At 39.0% G+C, this 21,301-nt stretch overlaps 1 protein-coding gene and 1 non-coding gene across 3 annotated transcripts in view; one reads left to right on the top strand and one right to left on the bottom strand.

Moving 5' to 3' along the window:
- OSBPL11 (oxysterol binding protein like 11) overlaps positions 1 to 21,301 on the top strand; it is a 95,216-nt gene that overhangs the window by 47,914 nt on the left and 26,001 nt on the right. For both annotated transcript variants that reach the window (XM_066346974.1, XM_066346975.1), the window contains 4 exons: positions 1,084 to 1,285; positions 6,953 to 7,098; positions 13,561 to 13,701; positions 18,382 to 18,880. In XM_066346974.1, the coding sequence (XP_066203071.1) occupies positions 1,084 to 1,285; positions 6,953 to 7,098; positions 13,561 to 13,701; positions 18,382 to 18,880 (988 nt within the window). The remainder of the gene's footprint in view (positions 1 to 1,083; positions 1,286 to 6,952; positions 7,099 to 13,560; positions 13,702 to 18,381; positions 18,881 to 21,301) is intronic.
- On the bottom strand, positions 4,204 to 4,279 carry TRNAN-GUU (transfer RNA asparagine (anticodon GUU)). Its single transcript has one exon. It is a non-coding gene; the product is annotated as a tRNA-Asn (tRNA).

The raw sequence follows: 21,301 nt of genomic DNA, 5'->3' as shown, positions 1-21,301 counted from the left end.
TCATCTGCTCAAAACCCTGGGCTTGCCTGGTCAAGGCACATACAGGAAGCAACTACTACTAGTTGGTACTCCCCACTTCTCCCCCCCCCCCCTCTCTCTAAAAGTCATTAAAACAACAACAACAATAGGCCATATATATATGGGCTTGGATAAGAGTAGGTTTACAGTTGTTTGTGTGGATAAAGACATGCAGAACATGATTATTACTATAGCTTTATTAACTCAAAGGAATGTCACAATAGCACAGTGCGCTTAGGTACAACCTCATAAGTGCTCAAATGACCAGCCTTCATTATTTACACATTCTTGTAGTCTCCTTGCTATTCAAGCACACTTTAGCACAGAGTTCTTTATTGTCTTCACTTAGTTTCTTGATGTGCTACAACTGCTTTGCCCACCCCTGTATATAGGTCATATGTATATATGACTATCCCCCATGGTTCACCTTGAGATAATGTAAGTAGGCTCATTATTCTTCCCTGGTTTCTGATTTAGTCAGAGGAGCTTACACACCTTTTCCTGTCTACAGCTCCTAATCAAAGCAGAATGTATTAAACCCTTTTAACCTGAAAAGCTTATGTTCAGTACTTGCTCCAAAATCAGGCTAATGGGACCAAAAAATTAGATTAGGAAATAAGAAGAAGATAAACCATCATATTGTTAATGTAGGTTCACATTGAACCTGAACAGATGTGTTGAGGAAAGAATGGTTGAGAGCCCAGATTGGGAGTTATTTTTACTTTGGAATGGAATATTTAATAGTGCGATTAAAGATGATCTGGAATGGAATGTTCTTTTGAAGATTTGTATAAATTTATGCTGCTAATAAAAGGTTTGTCAGGGCTTTTGAGCTTTGTTGCTGCCAAAGAAAAAGTGCAGCTGTCAGAGGTCGCCGTCTTTTGCTCAGTTGATGAGTACTATTAAATGCTCATTAATTGAGACTAGCCAAACAGTTAAAATAGACTTTTAAGCCTATATCTTAAAAGTTGTTTAAAAGCTGAATATAGTCATTAAAATGGCAACTGTATCTGGAGTATATGTAGAAATCGTGAGAGGGACACACAGAACTGTTGTTTTCCTTAGATGATGTCTCATGCTGAAGGACAACAAAGAGACTTAATCAGACGAATTGAATGCCTTCCTGCTTCTGGCCATATCAGCTCCTTGGACCAGGATCTCTTAATGCTCAAAGCTACTTCCATGGCAACTATGAACTGCTTGAATGATTGCTTTCATATTCTCCAGTTGCAGCATGCATCACACCAGAAGGGCTCATTGCCTTCAGGTGAGTTACAGATTAAAGGTAGGACTTAACATTAAGGGCCAAAACCTGGAAAGGACTGCTTTTGTTGGGATAATTTTAGAAAATCTTAATTGGAAAACAAATAAGCCTGATCAGGCAGTGGCGCAGTGGACAGAGCGTAGGTCTAGGATGCGGAGGACCCAGGTTCAAGACCCCGAGGTCGCCAGCTTAAGCGCAGGCTCATCTGGTTTGAGCAAAAAGCTCACCAGCTTGGATCCAAGGTTGCTGGCTTGAGCAAGGGGTTACTCAGTCTGCTGCATCTCCATGGTCAAGGCACATATGAGAAAGCAATCAATGAACAACTAAGGTGTCACAATGAAAAACTGATGATTGATGCTTCTCATCTCTCTTCGTTCCTGTCTGTCTGTCCCTATCTATCCCTCTCTCTGACTCTCTGTCACTGTAAAAAAAAAAAAAGAAAAACAAACAAGACATAGAGAACGAATGAACCTCTTTTAATGATTATTATAAGAAGTCTTTTTTTATTGTGCCCTTTTTTCAATCTAAAATGATTTTGGGTCTAATATCTAAAATCGTTGAATATCTCGTTAGAGACCTCAAACTCAACATATCAAAACCTGAACTCAGTGAACTTCCCACCTAACAGTGTTTGCTGCACAAGAGATGCCATACATGTTTTTAATGAGTAATATGTTAACGTAATTTAATTAAAGTAGATAATATAAAGGTAAGGTATCGTTAGTCTTCATGGACTGTGGAAAGTTAAATGTTAGTCCCTTTTTTTATAGATAAGGAAAACTGAGACAGTTTTAAGTTGCTAAAAGTCTCTGATTGAATATCCCGTTTTTCATTTTCCTCTGTGATATACCTTGGAGTGAAGAGTGTGACCTGTGTTCACAGACTTAACCTACATGATCACTGCAAACAGTTTCAAATGATTTCATATAAATTATATTATTAAAAAAAAAGTTAAAGAAAAAACAACTCAAAACCCACATCTCCTGTATTTCTGTTAAAGTTGGTTCTATCAGTCTTTGGTTGACCAAAGTGGAAATGCTGGGATCATTTCTTTTTTTTTTTATTTTTTTATTTTTTCTGAAGCTGGAAACGGGGAGAGACAGTCAGACTCCCGCATGCGCCCGACCGGATTCACCCGGCCCGCCCACCAGGGGCGATGCTCTGCCCACCAAGGGGCGATGCTCTGCCCCTCCGGGGCGTTGCTCTGCCACGACCAGAGCCACTCTAGCGCCTGGGGCAGAGGCCAAGGAGCCATCCCCAGCGCCTGGGCCATCTTTGCTCCAATGGAGCCTTGGCTGCGGGAGGGGAAGAGAGAGACAGAGAGGAAGGAGGGGGTGGGGGTGGAGAAGCAAATGGGCGCTTCTCCTATGTGCCCTGGCCAGGAATCGAACCCAGGTCCCCCGCACGCCAGGCTGACGCTCTACCGCTGAGCCAACCGGCCAGGGCCTGGGATCATTTCTTGAGCTTTGGTTCAGTCCACTATTCATTGTTTCTGTATTGAGATATATAGTAAAGTCTGTAACTCACCTTTCAGTTTAAGAAATAAGGCACACTATACATCTAGTATTTGAGAGCACCTGTTTATTGAAATTAATTTATTGGGGGAAAGAATGTTGCTGCATGGAAGAATAAAAAGTGAGTTTTTCTACTAAATGAGATGAATTAACTCATCACATTAGGCTTTTTTGTTGAGCTGTAATTGACATGTAACATTGAGTTTAAGGTATACAGTACCTGTTGATTTGATACATATATATTGCAACATAGATACATTTATATGATTACCTCTAAAGCATTAGCTAACACCTCAGTCATGTCACATAATTATCATTTCTTCTTGTGGTGAGGACATTTAGGATCTAGTTTCTTAATAACTTTGATGTAGATAATACAGTATTTCTGACTATGATTGTTATGCCATACATTAAATCTCTGGGATGTCTTCATCTTCTAGTTTTGAGTTTGTACCCTTTAACATCTCTGCAATCCCCCACCACATTGTATTAATAATAACTTAGTATTTCACAGCCACTTCATTGTTCTCTTATCCAAGGTACTCCCTTTACTTGTGACAGAAAGGTATTTTAGAAAGATTGAGTCTCTGCTCAGTAAAAGTTTACCATAGTCAGATCTTGATACAATATAGTATGTATCCCATCCTTACATGTGACTAAAATTTAGTGTTTCAAACTAACATATTATTTTTTTAAAGTTTTTTTTTTTAATTTATTGATTTTTAGAGAAAGGAGAGAGACAGAGAGAAAGGAGGGTGGAGAGGAGCTGGAAGCATCAACTCATAGTAATTACTTCCATATGTGCATTGACCAGGCAAGCCCAGGGTTTCAAACCAGTGACCTTAGCATTCCAGGTCGAATGCTTTACGCATTGCACCGCCACAGGTCAGGCCTATCAACTTACTATTTTTTTTATTTTTTTACAGGGACAGAGAGAGGGATAGACAGGGACAGACAGACAGGAACGGAGAGAGATGAGAAGCATCAGTCATCAGTTTTTCATTGCAACACTTTAGTTGTTCATTGATTGCTTTCTCATATGTGCCTTGACCGCGGGCCTTCAGCAGACCACATAACCCCTTGCTCGAGCCCCCGACCTTGGGTCCAAGCTGGTGAGCTTTTTTTTTTTTTTTTAAGCTGGAAACGTGGAGGCAGTCAGACAGACTCCTGCATGCACCCAACCGGGATCCACCTGGCACGCCCACCAGGGGGCGACGCTCTGCCCATCTGGGGCATTGCTCTGTTGCGACCAGAGCCACTCTAGCGCCTGGGGCAGAGGCCATGGAGCCATCCCCAGCACCCGGGCCAACTTTGCTCCAATGGAGTCTTGGCTGCAGGAGGGGAAGAGAGAGACAGAGAGGAAGGAGAGGGGGAGGACTGGAGAAGCAGATGGGCACCTCTCCTGTGTGCCCTGGCCGGGAATCGAACCCGGAACTTCCGCACAACAGGCCGACTCTCTACCACTGAGCCAACCAGCCAGGGCCTCTGGTGAGCTTTTTGCTCAAACCAGATGAGCCCGCACTCAAGCTAGCAACTTCAGGGTCTCAAACGTGGGTCCTCTGCATCCCAGTCCAACGCTTTATACACTGCGCCACCACCTGGTCAGGCACAACTTATTTTTAATGACAATTGTGGGTGTAAGTCCAGGCAGTATTACAGAGGCCAATAAACTATGAATATTTCCCTTAAGGAACTCATAGTGTACTTGGGGACAACATGTAAAAACTTAAATATAATATATAAAGTGCCACTTAAATGGGAGCAAAATACTGTGGGAGAATATGTAAAGCGACTATTACTTCTGATAGAAAAAGGTATGGGAAAAGCTACACAAACCAGTTAGCTTATGGGTAGGAGGTTTAAGGAAAAGGGCATTCTAAAGGGATAGAAGAGCCTAAATTGTAAGTTGTGAACATGAACTGTGCTTTGGTGGAATTCTCAGAAGTCCAGTATAAATTTTTTCCTATTATAGAGCAACACATTATAAAAAACTTAAAAACTACTATACAATTGAAAGACAAAACAAAAATTATGCATTGTTTTATCAACCAGAAACTTCTACTCTGAATATATTAGTATACTCCCTACCAGTTTTATCTATTTTTATTATTAGTTTTTTGTTTGTTTCACTTAATTGGGGTTTTTTTTGTTTTATGTTTTTTTTACAGGGACAGAGAGAGAGGGATAGATAGGGACAGACAGACAGGAACAGAGAGAGATGAGAAGCATCAATCATCAGTTTCTTGTTGCAACACCTTAGTTGTTCATTGATTGCTTTCTCATATGTGCCTTGACCGTGGGCCTTCAGCAGACCAAGTGACCCCTTGCTCAGCGACCTTAGGTCCAAGCTGGTGAGCTTTTTGCTCAAGCTGGAAACCTCGGGGTCTCGAACCTGGGTCCTCTGCATCCCAGTCCAATGCTCTATTGACTGCACCACCGCCTGGTCAGGCAGGTTTAATTCTAGTTTGATAGTAATTTTGCCAGTTAAATAAAAGTTTGTTTCTAGTTTATGCTATTTAATATTTTAAAAGTACATCAAATAGTAGGATAATGGTAGATACTAGATGCTAAACAAATACTTGGTTAATTAAATCTGTATAGTTTTAAAAATTCATAGAAATTTTATTTTGTAGTTTAAATTAATATAGTCTTATTTTTAAATATTGCTTCATGATTAATGAAGTATGCAGAATATAAATTTACTTTTTTAATTTAAAAAAGTGAAACATAAGCTTTATAGAAATGTGAAGTAAAAAACGTTCTCTCATATCACTGTGTTTCTGGAGCACAGATTTCTGGTAATTTGGGGGAATACTTAACTAGTATTGGTATTTCTCACTGTAAATTGCCATTTTTTCCAAATTAGGTCTGTAGAAATTTATTCTCATATATAATTAGAAAGAAAAACTGAATTAACTTTCCATTCAAATGTTATTATGACATAAGAAATGAAATCTAATTTCAAATTAGTGTTTAGTCCCATATGGTCCTGAGACCAAATGATTGGTTTGATCAAGAGTTTTGTTATGGTTTCTAATCATTGAGTGATCTCTTAAAATAGAGCTCTTAAATTTATTGTTTGTATGCATTTTATTTTTAGAGGTAAAGGAATCTAGATATGATATTAAAAATAAACATTTTAAGGTAGGAACAAAGTATTCTCATTTCTTTGAAGTTTTCAAAGCGGCTCCACGAACTTACCCAGTTATGAGTTTCCTCACTGCCAAGTGAAACTGAAATGAATGGTAAGGCAAAATGCTCTGGTAGCCTGGTAACTTTGTAATTTATTTCTCTGAGGAAGTCTGGGGTTTTGTTTAGAATGAGTAGATTCCATACTGTTTAAAATTTCTGCTTGGTACACTGAGCATTTCTTGTTATGGCATTCTATAACCAAGCTTCTGTGAAACCTAGATCAGTCTCTGAAATCAAATGGAACATTTTCCATTATTGATTAGGCATAGAATCCACTTTGTTGAACTAGTTGAGGGTAATAAGAGACATTTGAGTCATTAACTGAGAAGATGACAGGTCTGTAAATGTGACTACTGTCTTCCACTGGGTCAGCTATTATTTATTCAGTAGAAGAGCCCTTCAGTTTAAAAGTATATGGATCTTTTTTATATGATTGAAAAAAAGAATGGACATATACTTAAAGTCTTAAATTAGATCAAAGAGGGTTATATTGATTGGTTAGAGAATTGCTACTGAGAATAATTCTCAACTCAAATTGAAGCAAATTTTGCTGTTTCACAGTCCCAGGCTCCTCCTGTAATTGTTTATTCCCTAAAGCCCAGTTGCATACTTTGTGATCATTAGAGGGGTAGGGTTCCTACAGAAAGGACAACAAATCAACTGTTAGGATGGGAATATGCCTTATGATTCACAGATTTCCCCAGGAAGTGAATTCAGTTCTATTCAGGGTTGATTCTTTTAATGGTGATATCTGATTTCAAGTTGCGAGTTGCTCTTTTGTGAAACACCCAATCATGGTGCACATGCTAATGAGATACACATGGCTGTCTTGCAGAGTCTTGTAACAGGTTGAATTGCTTTTAGTCTTGTAGGCTCAAAACAAAACTATTTTATAAAATCCACATCTGCTGAACTTTCCAGATTATGAGCAAGTTTCAGCAAAAGTTTTCTCTTGCTTCATCAGGAACGACAATTGAGTGGTTAGAACCAAAGATACCTTTATCAAACCACTATAAAAATGGAGCTGACCAGCCTTTTGCAACTGATCAGACTAAGCCAGTGGTGGCCTCAGAAGAACAATGTGTTGCGGAATCTGGATTATTGGCAAGGGTAAGGTAATGTGAAAATGTGGTTTTGGTATGAAAATTAGGAACCACTGAAAAGAGTTAGTTTTCTTTTCATTGTCAAGGCAAGCAAGTCAACCTAACACCAGAGCAGCATCCTTGCAGACTCTAAAGGCATTGACTTTGGGAGAAGTCTGTTGTATGAAACTTATACATATTGTGTTTTCCAGGTTAAATTATGTGCCCCTTTCAGTTTTGGTTTATTTTTGCTTGATAAAAATTTATTTAAAAATGGAAATTGCACATTTGTGTTTTTTTTTTTTCGAGAAAATAACTCATCTAATATAAGATTATTTGCATATGTATCTCTTACAATTCTGAATTTAACATTATTTGCTAGATGTTTAATATTATGTTTACAGCTTTAAAAGTTTATTGTTAGCTTTTTGTAGTAAGCACTTTACCAAACCAAAATTTTAAAATGTTATTCTGCTTAAATAGTACACAGTCTTAGGGTTTAGTATTTTTTATAAAGTATTAGCTATTCTACATTTCTCAAAAGCTAAAGAATGTTTTATTGAATTTACAGTTCCACCACTGTAGCAAATCATACATATATATATGTGTATATATATATATATATTGCCTTTTGAGTTCACATTTGTTATTTTTGTGATTAGCAATTACAGATATAGTTTTATTTTATCCTCTTGTTACTTGATATTTCTCATAAGTACTTTTCTATGTTATTCTGGCCTATGTAATTCAAGTTTTAAAGGTTGAAATCCATATATTCAATACTTTTAAACTGAAAGGCTTTCCTTTTTTTTTTTTTTTTTTTAAACGTGTTTTTTTTTATTTTTTTTTATTCATTTTAGAGAGGAGAGAAAGAGAGGGAGAGAGAAACAGAGAGAGAGAGAGAGAGAGAGAGAGAGAGGAGAGAGAGACGGGGGGAGGAGCTGGAAGCATCAACTCCCATGTGTGCCTTGACCAGGCAAGCCCAGGGTTTCGAACCGGCAACCTCAGCATTTCCAGGTCAACGCTTTTACCCACTGCACCACCACAGATCAGGCCAAGGCTTTTCTACTGAATATCTCAGTCGTTTATTTTTGGTTATTTTAGAAGCACTATATTACTGTATTTTGTCTACTGTTTTTTTCTCCCCTTTATTTGGATTCTATCTGTAGGTTATATTTCTAAGTGGAATTACTCAATTAAGAGCAATGCACAGTTTATGGTTATTTGTGTATTAGCAAATTACTTTTTAAAAGAAATATATGATACAGGACCTTCTAAAACTGGCAAGGGCCTTGACTTACTGAAATAGGCAATGGTGGCAGAGTAGGCAGTGGGGAAAGGCAAAGACGTATTATAATGCTTTTTTTATAGTTTTTGACTAGGTCATTTGTGGAGTCAATGAATTAGTAAGTATTTCTTAAACTACCTGGTATATGACAAATCCAATATTAAAAATTAGAGGAGACACAAAAATAGGAGATAGTTCTTTCATTGAAGAGACTTAGAATTTACTTAAAATCATAACACATCTGCGCTGAAAAATTGAGGTGATAATATGAAACAGTATTTTGCCTGACAGACATTGGCACAGTGGATAGACGTTGACCTGGACGCAGAGGACCCAGGCTAGGAAAACTGAGGTCTCCAGCTCGAGTGCAGGCTCATCCAGCTTGAGTGTGGGGTCCCTGACTTGAGCATGACATCATAGACATGACCCCATGGTCGCTCGCTTGAGCCCCAAGGTCGCTGGCTTGAACCCAAGGTTGCTGGCTAAGGTGCCACAACTATGAATTTATGAACAACTAAGGTGCCACAACTATGAATTTATGCTTTTCATCTCTTTCCCTTCCTGTCTTTCTGTCTCTCTGTCTGTCTGCCTGTCTCTCTCTCTTAAAAAAATGTGAAGCAGTATTTTTTTCTTCTTAAGTGACATTGTTTAGACTTTTGGGATATGGGCATTCAAAGTAAGATGTACTGAATAGAGTATATAAGAAATGCTTTAAAGAGAAATTGGAATTGGGCTTTGAAAGGAGCCCAGATTGAAGAGAAGAGTAGTGAAGGAATCTCAAGATGGGAGCTACTGTGTCCCCATAAGCAGGCTACACATAAGCAGGGCTACTATGGCATGTATACTTACTGTGGAAAATGCTTGCCTGATGGTTTTCAATCCACATCTTGTTATTTACTAACATATGGGCCAATTAATTAACTAATCTTAGCTCATCTGTAAAGCAGGGAAAATAACACCATATTAGATTGTTATGAAGATAAAATAAATTTAGTAGAGCACCTGGTTTATGGAAAATTATTCCAAGGTTAGATTTTATAAATCCAATGACCATTCATGCTGTATTCTATGTAGAATTATAATCTCTGGAGCATTGCTCCATAGAATACAGTGTAAACTACCCCCAAGGGAACATAAAAGTCATGCAGAAAAATTTAGTCTTAATGTGGTAGATAATAAGGTCATGAGCATGGGGAGGGATGAGACATGTTTAAGAAGACTGGTATATATGACTTGGAATTAAAGTGTGATTAGAGGCTATAGAAGTAGAAATGAAGATACATGAATAGGTAATAATGCATTTCAAATGAAAGATCAGTTGAATTTGCGATTGACTGGACACAGGGTGGGATCAAAAGCCTAAATAACTAGATAAAATTGTGCCTGGCAGTCATAAAGCTAGGAAAATTAGGAAGAAAAAACTTTTTGAGAGTTGGTTTGGTTTATGAACATAGTTAGATTTTATGTGAGAAGAGGATAAATGATTGTAAATGTATATAAAAAGCAATTGAAAATAATGAAACTAAAGCTTTGGAGAGAGAGTAGTACTAGAGATGTAATTTGCAAGTGAGAGAGAGGGACAGACAGACAGGAAGGGAGAGAGATGAGAAGCATCAATTCTTCGTGGCAGCACCTTAGTTGTTCATTGATTGCTTTCTCATATGTGCCTTGTCCTTGGGGCTCCAGCAGAGCAAGTGACCCCTTGCACAAGCCAGCGACCTTGGGTTTCAAGCCAGCGACCATGGGGTCATGTCTATGATCCCACGCTCAAGCCAGCGACCTCAGGGTTTCAAACCTCGGTCCTCTGCGTCCCAGTCTGATGTTCTATCCACTGCACCACCGCCTGGTCAGGCTCTAGTTCATCTTTATTCTTCCAAATGAGAATACAAAGTGTGTTGGAGGTCAGGGTAGAGGCATATGTTGGAGATGGGGAACAGAGGTGGGAAGGAGAGGATTGCTATGTTTCTAATTTTTTTTGAAATGTTGAGTAGACCAAGTATATCACATAATGTAAGTAGAAAAAATAAGCACATTTTTTAAAAAAGCATTACAAGACATTAAACTTTATTGAAGCATATCAGAATAGACCTGAATTTCAAAAGTTTTCATATATAACTCTTTGAAATATGAGTGTTGATGCAAGGTGGAGACACATATATATTATAGTAGTAGAGATTTTACTGTCAGGTGATAGAGGAAATAAATCCCGCTGAGGTTAGAATAAAGCCCATGGTTCTCTCGCGCTCAATTCAGAAATCAGCACAAAAAATAGGGGTTTCCCTTTGCCGGGCAATCTCCGAATTGAATTTCTAGAAACTCAACAGCTCTTATTCTTCTGTAATTGATAACCATGTTGAGTTTGTAGGAATGTTATATATTTGCATATGTTTATTTAAATTTTGGTAGGGCTTTTTTTTTTTTTTTAACATTTTCTTTAAGAAAGCCATGATGAGGCCCTGGCCGGTTGGCTCAGTGGTAGAGTGTCAGCCTGGCGTGCGGAAGTCCCGGGTTCGATTCCCGGCCAGGGCACACAGGGGAGGCGCCCATCTGCTTCTCCACCCCTGCCCCCCTCCTTCCTCTCTGTCTCTCTCTTCCCCTCCTGCAGCCGAGGTTCCATTGGAGCAAAAGATGGCCTGGGCGCTGGGGATGGTTCCTTGGCCTCTGCCCCAGGCGCTAGAGTGGCTCTGGTCGTGACAGAGCGATGCCCCGGATGGGCAGTGTCGCCCCCTGGTGGGCGTGCTGGGTGGATCCCGGTCGGGTGACTGCCTCCCTGTTTCCAGCTTTGGAAAGATACAGGGGAAAAAAAAAAAGAAAGAAAGAAAGCCATGATGAGCCTGACCAGGCGGTGGCACAGTGGATAGAGCGTCAAACTGGGATGCAGAAGACCCCCAGGTTCGAGATCCCGAGGTTGCCAGCTTGAGTGAGGGCTCATCTGGTTTGAGCAAAGCTCACCAGCTTGGACCCAAGGTTGCTGGCTCGAGCAAAGGGGTTACTCGGTCTGCTGAAGGCCCGCGGTCAAGGCACATATGAGAAAGCAATCAATGAACAACTAAGGTGTCACAAGGAAAAACTAATGATTGATGCTTCTCATCTCTCTCTGTTCCTGTCTGTCTGTCCCTATCTATCCCTCTCTCTGACTCTCTCTGTCTCTGTAAAAAAAAAAAAAAAAAAAGCCGTGATGACCTGTAAGAAAAGGCTTTTTAAAAAGGAAGGAGAACTTCCACCTGGCTTGTGGTGGCACAGTGAATAAAGCGTCAACCTGGAATGCTGAGGTTTCTGGTTCACAACCCCGGGCTTGCTTGGTCAAGGCACATACAGGAGTTGATGCTTCCTGCTCCTTCTCCCTTCTCTCTCTCTCTTTGTCTCTCTCCCCTCTCTAAAATAAATAAAAATAAAATCTTAAAAAAAAAAACAAAAAACAGAGAAGAGAACTTCCAAATTTTTTTATTCACACCAGGTTTTAGAATCAGTATTTGTTAATAAAATTTCTTTTCTGTTAAGTGATTTGACTATTTTTATAAATACAGGAAAAACTGTGTTCTTTTCAGCAGCTTTTCTACCAGATTGTTTTATTTCTTTAATATGATTTTCATTCAGAGAAACTGCAAAGTAAACTTTGGCTTGTATAGTACCAATAAGGTTATATTTGCATTAGTAATCTAGGTAATGGTCTCAGTGCAGTGGTACCTAGTCAGGGGCTTAGAACACATTAATCAAGCAAGGCCTGTTAGGTGTGTCCCCCACAACAGTTCTCAAATGAATAGTTATTTTATTTGGTATCCATATGTACAGAGGGGGTGGTCAACTTTTCCCCATTTTATGAGTCAACATTCACAAGTATACTTAAACTGTATTGTGCAACTGATTTAGACTAGATAACAGGAAATACTTCCTGACAGACTAGCCACTGAAAGGGGAAAGTGCAAAAGCCTTGGAATTTCTCATCAAGGTCATAAAAACAGAAGTAATTCTGATTTGTACAAACAACCGTTGTCTTTTGGTCTTAACACAAGGAAATGAACTAGACCATTATTTGATTTATCAGAATTTGAGCTGATACAGATATCCTTGGTGGGAGGGAAGAGGGAAAAGGAGAAAAACGCACAGTGGCAGAAATTTATTACCCTTTGACTCCGTCACTGTGTTCTCTATTTTGTAGTGAGTATTTTGAGAGAACATTAAGTTCTTGATTTTGTGCCTAGTTATAATTGGTTTTCTTTATTTTAGCTACCCAGAACAGTTTGGCTTGATAGGATTTGATTATGGGAAGAAAAAATCAAAGGCAGAGACATTTTTAAAAAGAACAATGATTTCCTGTTTAAAATCCTCATAACTTAAAATCTAAGACAGTACCAACTTCTGTGAAGCTGTCTTGCACAGAGGTAGTAAGAAGAGGTACCGTGTCAGAGGTGGGACACTACCCCCAGGTAAACATGGAGAGTGACAGCTGATAAGGTGCTATAAAATCTTGGGATTTGAAACTATTATTTGTTGTTAAATAGAAATAAGTAAGAAATTAAGTCTCTTAACCAGTTATTTAAAGCTAAGACCTTATTGAGATGAAAGTAAATGTTTTAAGTTATCTAAGGGGTTGTTTGACTGACTGACTGATTGACTGATTGGAGAGCTGTGCAAAGAACTTTTTGTGGCATTAAGATGGCATGAAGAACTATAGGGTTTCCATACCTGCACCAACAGTTTTCTTCAACCCCAGTTTCTTTCCAACAACTCCAAGAATGAATGAGTACATATAGATTACAGTAGTTCAATTTAATATTTACACTTTAAAATTTACTTTTATAGTTTTAGCTTAAAAATAGGACAAATATTTAAGTCTCAAAATATCCTGAAATTAAATTATAGGTAGTAGTGGTTGGTATTCCCAAGCAGGTGGTCAGAGCCTACAAAGCCTAAGATTCACAACTGACAATTTTCAGTCTTTTTGAAAAATCCTACGTTTACAAAATATATGATTTTATGTGTGATAGATGGCAAAACCTAAAAAAATTCAATGTCAGTGATAATGGGTTCCTTGAAAGAAATCTATTCCATGAGCAAGTGATATACATTTTTAGAAAGATTATTACCTATTCTCAGATTCATTTAGGCCCAATATAAATGTCTTCAGGTCTGCTATTTGTACTTTTTTCTTAATGAATATTAATAAACATTTGTTACAATAGACTTTTGTTTTGCATCAAGGAGCCTGAAGAAATAAATGCAGATGACGAGGTAGAGGATACTTGTGACAACAAAGAGGATGACCTGGGAGCTGTGGAAGACCAGCGCAGTGTTATCCTACATCTCTTGTCACAGCTCAAGCTGGGCATGGACTTAACAAGAGTAAGTAATAGGATTGTCTGTGGAGATCATTGGGTCACGGTTATACCTGCTACATTTGTAATCAATCATTAATGTCATTAGGGCTTTTTATTATTTATGATTTGGTTTCTTAGTCTCTTGATCAACATTTCTTATTTTCATTAAAAAATTAATTTCTTAGTTTCAAAAAATGCCAACATATTATTCTAAAGAAAGACCTATAGTCTTCTGGCCCAGGCCAGTTAGCTTAGTGGTAGAACGTCAGCTCGGCATGTGAATGTCCCAGATTCGATTCACAGTCGGGGCACATAGGAGAAGCAACCATCTGCTCTCCACCCCTCCCTCTTCTCTCTCTTTCTCTCTCTTTTCCCTCTCACAGTTATGACTCTATTGGTTCGAATGAGTCAGCCTTGGATGCTGAAGATGGCTCTGTGGCCTCGCCTGAGGCATTAAAAAAATGGCTCCATTGCCTGACCAGGCAATGGTGCAATGGTTAGAGTGTCGGACTGGGATGTGGAGGACCCAGGTTCGAAACCCTGAGGTCTCCAGCTTGAGCGCGGGCTCATCTGGTTTGAGCAAAGCTCACCAGCTTGAGCCCAAGGTTGCTGGCTTGAGCAAGGGGTCACTCATTCTGCTGTAGTCCCCGGTCAAGGCACATACAAGAAAACAATCAATGAACAACTAAGGTGCTGCAACAAAGAATTGATGCTTCTTATCTCTCTCTCTTTCTGTCTGTTTTTCCCTATCTGTACCTCTCTCTGTCTCTCTCTCTGTCTCTGTCACAAAAAAAAAAATGTAAATGGGTTGGGGAGTGCACTTCTGGTTGCTATATGGGATGCTGCCCGATTCATGAATCACTTAATAAAAGCCAATTAAAGCTTAAAAAGATAAATAAATGACCTGACCAGGTGGTGGCGCAGTGGATAGAGTGCCTAGGATGCTGAGGACCAAGTTTCAAAGACCTGATGTTGCTGGCTTGAGCGTGGGCTCACTGGCTCAGCTGGAACCCCTTGGTTAAGGCACATATGAAAAAGCAATCAATGAATGAACAACTAAAGTGACACAGGTACGAGTTGATGCTTCTCATCTCTCTCCCTTCCTGCCTGTCTCTCTTCCTCTTTCTCTCTCACTCTCGCCAAAAATAAATAAATAAATAAAAAGATAAATGAGTGGTTTGAATTAATGGCCTACTATGAAGCAGACATTTTAGGAATAATAAAGAAACCCATTTCCTGACCCAATGGTGGTGCAGTGAGTAGAGAGTCAACCTGGGATGCTGAGGTCCCAGCTTCAAAGCCTGTAGTTCACCAGCTTGAGCGCAGGGCCACTGGCTTGAGCATGGGATCATCAACATGATTTTGGTCGCTGGCTTGAGCAAGGGTTCTCTGGCTCAATTGGAGCTCTCTGGTCAAGGCACATATGAGAAGCAATCAATAAACAACTAAAGTGATAACAACTATGAATTGATGCTTCTCATCTCTCTCCCTTCCTTTCTCTTCCCCATTCTCTTAAAAAAAAGTTAATAGTAAAAAAAAAAAAACCATGACCTTTCCTCTTTCATCTAACCTTACTATTTCAACTGGGTATCATTTCTGTGCTAGAAATACTTTAATATTAGTGGTTCAGAAAAGATTATTAAGCCCTGGCCAGTTGGCTCAGTGGTAGAGCGTCGGCCTGGCGTGCAGAAGTCCCGGGTTCGATTCCCGGCCAGGGCACACAGGAGAGGCGCCCATCTGCTTCTCCACCCCTCCCCCTCTCCTTCATCTCTGTCTCTCTCTTCCCCTCCCGCAGCCGAGGCTCCATTGGAGCAAAGATGGCCCGGGTGCTGGGGATGGCTCCTTGGCCTCTGCCCCAGGCGCTAGAGTGGCTCTGGTCGCAACACAGCAACGCCCCAGAGGGGCAGAGCATCGCCCCCTGGTGGGCGTGCCGGGTGGATCCCGGTCGGGCGCATGCGGGAGTCTGTCTGACTGTCTCTCCCCGTTTCCAGCTTCAGAAAAATACAAAAAAAAAAAAAAAAAAAAAAAAAGAAAAGATTATTAGTTCTAAAATTAGTTATAATGAATAGTCATGTAAGTGATTTGTTTCGTTATTATAGTATTTGCTGTCCCTTAGTAGATTTAGGTTTATAAGGTGTAAGTAAAATGTTGGAGTTTATGAGACATAAGAACATTTGAAAAGAATGTGATATGAGAGTAATCTGGATGGTAAAGCACTCTGTTGGCATGGGTAACTGTATATAGTATAGTTGCCCCACATTTGTGCCTTGTAATTAAAAAGATGTATATATAAAATCACTAATATTAAGCAATCACGAATTGCAAACATTCACATAACATTTTTTTTAAATGGTGTTTTTTGAACAACATTAAAGAACCTGGTGACGAAACTGCAGTCACGTTCATCTCCTATCTATAATAACACTGATACAACAAATATTTATCAAGCCCGTGAATATTCCAGACACTGTGCTGGGTGCTGAGACTATAGCAACAAAGAAGGTAACCATGTGCACAGCCTGCATGTGGCAAATAAGTAATGTATATTTTTCCCACTGTTCATTTTGTTTCTTTTTAAATAATACAAATTTAGTATAATTAAACACCTCACAGAAAATTTTAGAAAATAAAAGGAAAAAAATCTCCTATACTTTCACCATCCTAACAGGACAACTCACTTTCTGGGATTCCCTTCCATCTATCATATATATACATAGTTTATATCTAAGTTTGCTTTTCTCAGATATACAGTGTGTTCCTAAAGTCATAGTGCACTTTTGACTGGTCACAGAAAAGCAACGAAAGACGATAGAAATGTGAAATCTGCACCAAATAAAAGGAAAACTCTCCCAGTTTCATACCTATTCAGTGCAGTTCGATGTGGACTCACGCACAGATTTTTTAGGGCTCCTTAGGTAGCTATCCTGTATAGCCTCTACAGCAGCGGTTCTCAACCTGTGGGTCGCGACCCTGGTGGGGGTTGAACGACCAAAACACGGGTTGCCTAAAGCCATTGGAAAATACATATGTATTTTCCAATGGCTTTAGACGACCCCTGTAAATATGTATTTTCCAATGGCTTTAGGGGACCCCTGTAAATATGTATTTTCCAATGGCTTTAGGCGACCCCTGTAAATATGTATTTTCCAATGGCTTTAGGCGACCCCTGTAAATATGTATTTTCCAATGGCTTTAGGCGACCCCTGTGTTTTGGTCTTTCGACCTCCGCCGGGGTCGTGACCCACAGGTTGAGAACCGCTGCTCTACAGACTCATCACTGACTGATGGCTTACCAGAACGGGGTTTCTCCACCAAACTGCTGGTTTCCTTCAACTGCTTATCCCACCGAGTAATGTTATTCCTATGTGGTGGCGCTTCGTTATAAACGCGCCGATATTCACGTTGCACTTTGGTCATGGATTCGAATTTAGTGAGCCACAGAACACACTGAACTTTCCTCTGTACCGTCCACATCTTGACTGGCATGTCCGTGGGCTGCTCCGCTGTATACACGGTGTTACGTCATCATATGCGCATGCGCACACGCTGCCACATCATCCTACAGAAACTGGGAGGGTTTTCCTTTTATTTGGTGCAGATTTCACATTTCTATCATCTTTTGTTGCTTTCCTGTGACCGGTCAAAAGTGCATCATGACTTTACGGACACACTGTATTTTTTTTTTATGAAATGTATTATACAGAAGACTAAATAGAATACATATAAGCATTTCAAAGAACAATGATGGAAAGAATACCCATGTACCTACAACTCAGATTCATTTATAGAACATTATCAGAACTTGGAAACTCTCTGAATGCCACTCCTGGTTATAGTTCTCTTTTTCCTAGATGCAACCACTTACTTGACTATTGTGTTAATCATCGCCCTACTTTCCTTTATATTTTTACCACCTATATATATACCCTATAACAATGTTACTTAGTTTAGAAAAAGGCGAATAGCTAGTACTAGCTTAGCTGTGTAAGGAAAGGGCTGTATTGCCATTCATAGAAGAAGGCTCCCAGAAGAACATAAACTAAACGGTCCCTGGCTTTTTATAAATTAAAGCCCTGTGAAATATTAGGCTCACAGAATTAGAGCATTTGGTGTGACCAGATCCGGACATCCAGCAGGAATGTAGACCAGGAAGTGAGCTGCCCAGTACTTCCTGCTTATAAGCCAACTGTGAAGCAGTAAATTGTGGCCACACCATGTCTGTGGGTGAAATGATTGCTATTCAGCCAATCCAGACAGCAGTGACATATCTCAGTATAGGATTCTCTTTATCCATTGTCTCTGGGCAGTTGGTGGGCCTTTTCAGTATAACTCATATTTTTCTGTTCTCTGAAATTTCCTTGAATTATTTCATTGGTAATTTTCCCTCCATATTTTTTCCTGTTCTCTCTGAAACTCTGATTACATGGCTATTGCACGTCATGGTCCTCTCTTTTTCTCTTGTTTTCTCTCCATTTGGGAATGCTTTTGTTTCCTTTTAAGCATACTATTTTAAAATATATTTTTAAAAAATTTATGTAAAAATGGATGGTGCTTATTTTTTTTAATGAGACCAAAGTACTTATCTTTTGTGACTTTGTTTTTAATACCCATCTAGAATGAAATGTTTATAGAGAGATAAATAATAGTATCTACATTGCATTAAAATTTTTCTCTTCAGTTTATTTTATTGTTGTTATTGTTTTAGGTGGTCCTTCCTACATTTATCCTAGAGAAGCGTTCCCTGCTGGAAATGTATGCAGACTTTATGTCTCATCCAGACCTATTTATAGCTATCACTAATGGAGCCACTGCTGAGGACAGAATGATTCGTTTTGTTGAGTACTACCTTACCTCATTTCACGAAGGCCGTAAGGGAGCCATTGCTAAGAAACCGTACAATCCAATCATTGGAGAAACATTTCACTGTTCCTGGAAAATGCCAAAAAGCGAGGGAGCATCCAGTGCTACTAGCAACTCTTCCACCCAGGCAGTCACAAATCATGCTCCTCTATCAGAGGAGGCTTTGAGCCAGGTGGGACCAGACTGTTACACAGTCAGATTTGTTGCTGAGCAGGTTTCTCATCATCCTCCAGTATCAGGATTTTATGCAGAATGTGCAGAGAGAAAGATGTGTGTTAATGCGCATGTCTGGACTAAGAGCAAATTCTTAGGCATGTCGATAGGTGTGACAATGGTCGGAGAAGGTAAGTGGAGAAATTGTTCTTCAGTTTTTAATATTAAACTGTAATCTTAAATTTTGGGAAGCTAGATAAGTATTAATTATAAATTTGAAATGTTATGTGTACTACTTTTTTATTTTCCCAAGTCCTGGTATGTTCAGAATGCTGATGAGGTGAAGGGTTGTATCTATGGAAAAATATAACTTCTTTTTTTACATGATTTTTTTTTTAACAGGGACAAAGAGAGAGTCAGAGAGAGGGATAGATAGGGACAAACAAGAACAGAGAGAGATGAAAAGCAGCAATCATCAGTTTTTCGTTGCGACACCTTAGCTGTTCATTGATTGCTTTCTCATATGTGCCTTGACCGCAGGCCTTCAGCAGACCGAGTAACCCCTTGCTCAAGCCAGATGAGCCCGCGCTCAAGCTGGCAACCTCGGAGTCTCGAACCTGGGTCCTCCGCATCCTAGTCTGACGCTCTATCCACTGCGCCACCACCTGGTCAGGCTCCCTGATTTTAAGTGTAAAATATTTTTACTATAGAAAATTTGGAAAATGTAAAAGAGTATCAAGGAGAAAATAAAAGTATCTTTAATCCATTCAGATAGAGATAAATTTAGCTAATATATTGTATTTTTTTGTTTGTGTATGTATGTTTATACTTTTAGTTTTATAAAATTAGGAGTAATTTTCTCCATATAGTTTTTTGTCCTGCTTTTTTTTGCACTAAATGGTAATTTTTCCATGTCATATATTTTTACTATTATAAAAAGTACTCAAGTAACATCTTGACGTAAATCTGTATCTTTTATATTTCTTGTAAATATATTTGTATTTATAAGGAGATATACATAGAACATTTTAAAATACATTGCAAAACTTTAATTCTATTTCAGCAAAAGATTATAAAAAATAATTTAAGGAAATGCCATGTTTTTTTTGGCCAAGAGTATAAAACTACCAGTTAACAACAACAACAAAAACCTCAACAAAAACCTTTATGGAAATCATTGCAGAGTTCATGAAAATACACAGTGGGGCAAAAATAGGTTTATAGTTGTTCATATTGAAAATAATATAATAGGCCCTGGCTGGTTTGCTCAGTGGGTTGAGCATCAGCCTGGCATATAGACGTCGCAGGTTCAGTTCCCAGTCAGGCCACAGGGGAGAAGCGGCCATCTGCTTCTCTCCCCTTTTTCTCCCTCTTCCCCTCCCTCAGCCAATGAATCAGTTTGTTCAAGCATCAGCCCCGAGTGCTGAGGATAGCTCATGGGAGGATCAGCCTTAGGAACTAAAAATAGCTCAGTTGACTTGAATATCGGCCCCAGACAGGGGATGCCAGGTGGATCCTGGTGGGGGCGCATGCAGGAGTCTGTCTCACTATCTTTCCTTCTCTCATTTAAAAAAAGAAAATAATACAATAAATACTAATACAAACATAAACTGTGTTTCATGTGCTCGCAACTTGTAAACCTACTTTTGCCCTACCCTGTTTAACGGCAGGAAAAAAACTACCATTTTAATGTTAAAGGAATACTATCATGCATAGAATAAACTTAACAGGGTATTCATGACATAATTACTCCTGTGACTAACATTTTCAGATTGTGTTATTGTGGTTATGAAGAAAATATTTTATCCCCCTTTTCATTCTTCCCTATTTTTAACATCTGTTATGGTATGAGTCTTACCAATTTCCAGATAATGCTTCAAACTAGGTAATCAAAAGTTTTATGTCTGTCCTGTGGTGGTGCAGTGGATAAAGTGTCGACCTGGAACACTGAGGTTGCCAGTTCAAAACCCTCGGCTTGCCTAATCAAGGCACATTTGGGTGTTGGTGCTTCCTGCCCCTTTTCCCCTTATCTCTCTCTCTCTCCCTCTCCCCCTCTCTAAAATGAATAAATAAAATCTCTAAAAAAAAGTTTTATAATATTAAATATCATTTTATTATTTTAAAAATGAAGTTTACCACCTTCAGATGTAAGCTTTTAACATTAGCCCTGAGCTCTTTATAAATCTATTTATTTTATAAACTAAAAAAAACTGAAAGAGATGATGGTTTTTCTGGGGTCATAAAGGTTAAGAAAGGCATAGCAGAAGGAGGCGTAGAACCGCATTCTTTGGTGCACTCTCCCCAAGGACAGCTACTCTGATCAGCTCATATAACAGCAGGAATCTGGTAATGCTACACTCTCACACTCCAAGAAAGGAAATACCTCAAGAAATGAGGAAAGGCATTAATATCTTAAACAGTCATTAATCATGAAAGAACTATATAATAGTTAATTTTTTATTATTTAAGTCTTAATTATATGTTTATGTGTTGCCTTTTACAAATTAAATTGTTATTGACACCTTCAACAGGAAGTAAATTAAATCATGTAATGGGACTTACTATAATTCATTTCGCTCTGATTAGCCATGCTTTTTATTTAATAGTTGAAG

The sequence above is a fragment of the Saccopteryx leptura genome, chromosome 8 (genome assembly GCF_036850995.1).
Source record: "Saccopteryx leptura isolate mSacLep1 chromosome 8, mSacLep1_pri_phased_curated, whole genome shotgun sequence".
NCBI lineage: Eukaryota > Metazoa > Chordata > Mammalia > Chiroptera > Emballonuridae > Saccopteryx > Saccopteryx leptura.
Note: the sequence above shows the minus strand (reverse complement) of the source record. Positions and strands in the feature narration are given on the sequence as shown.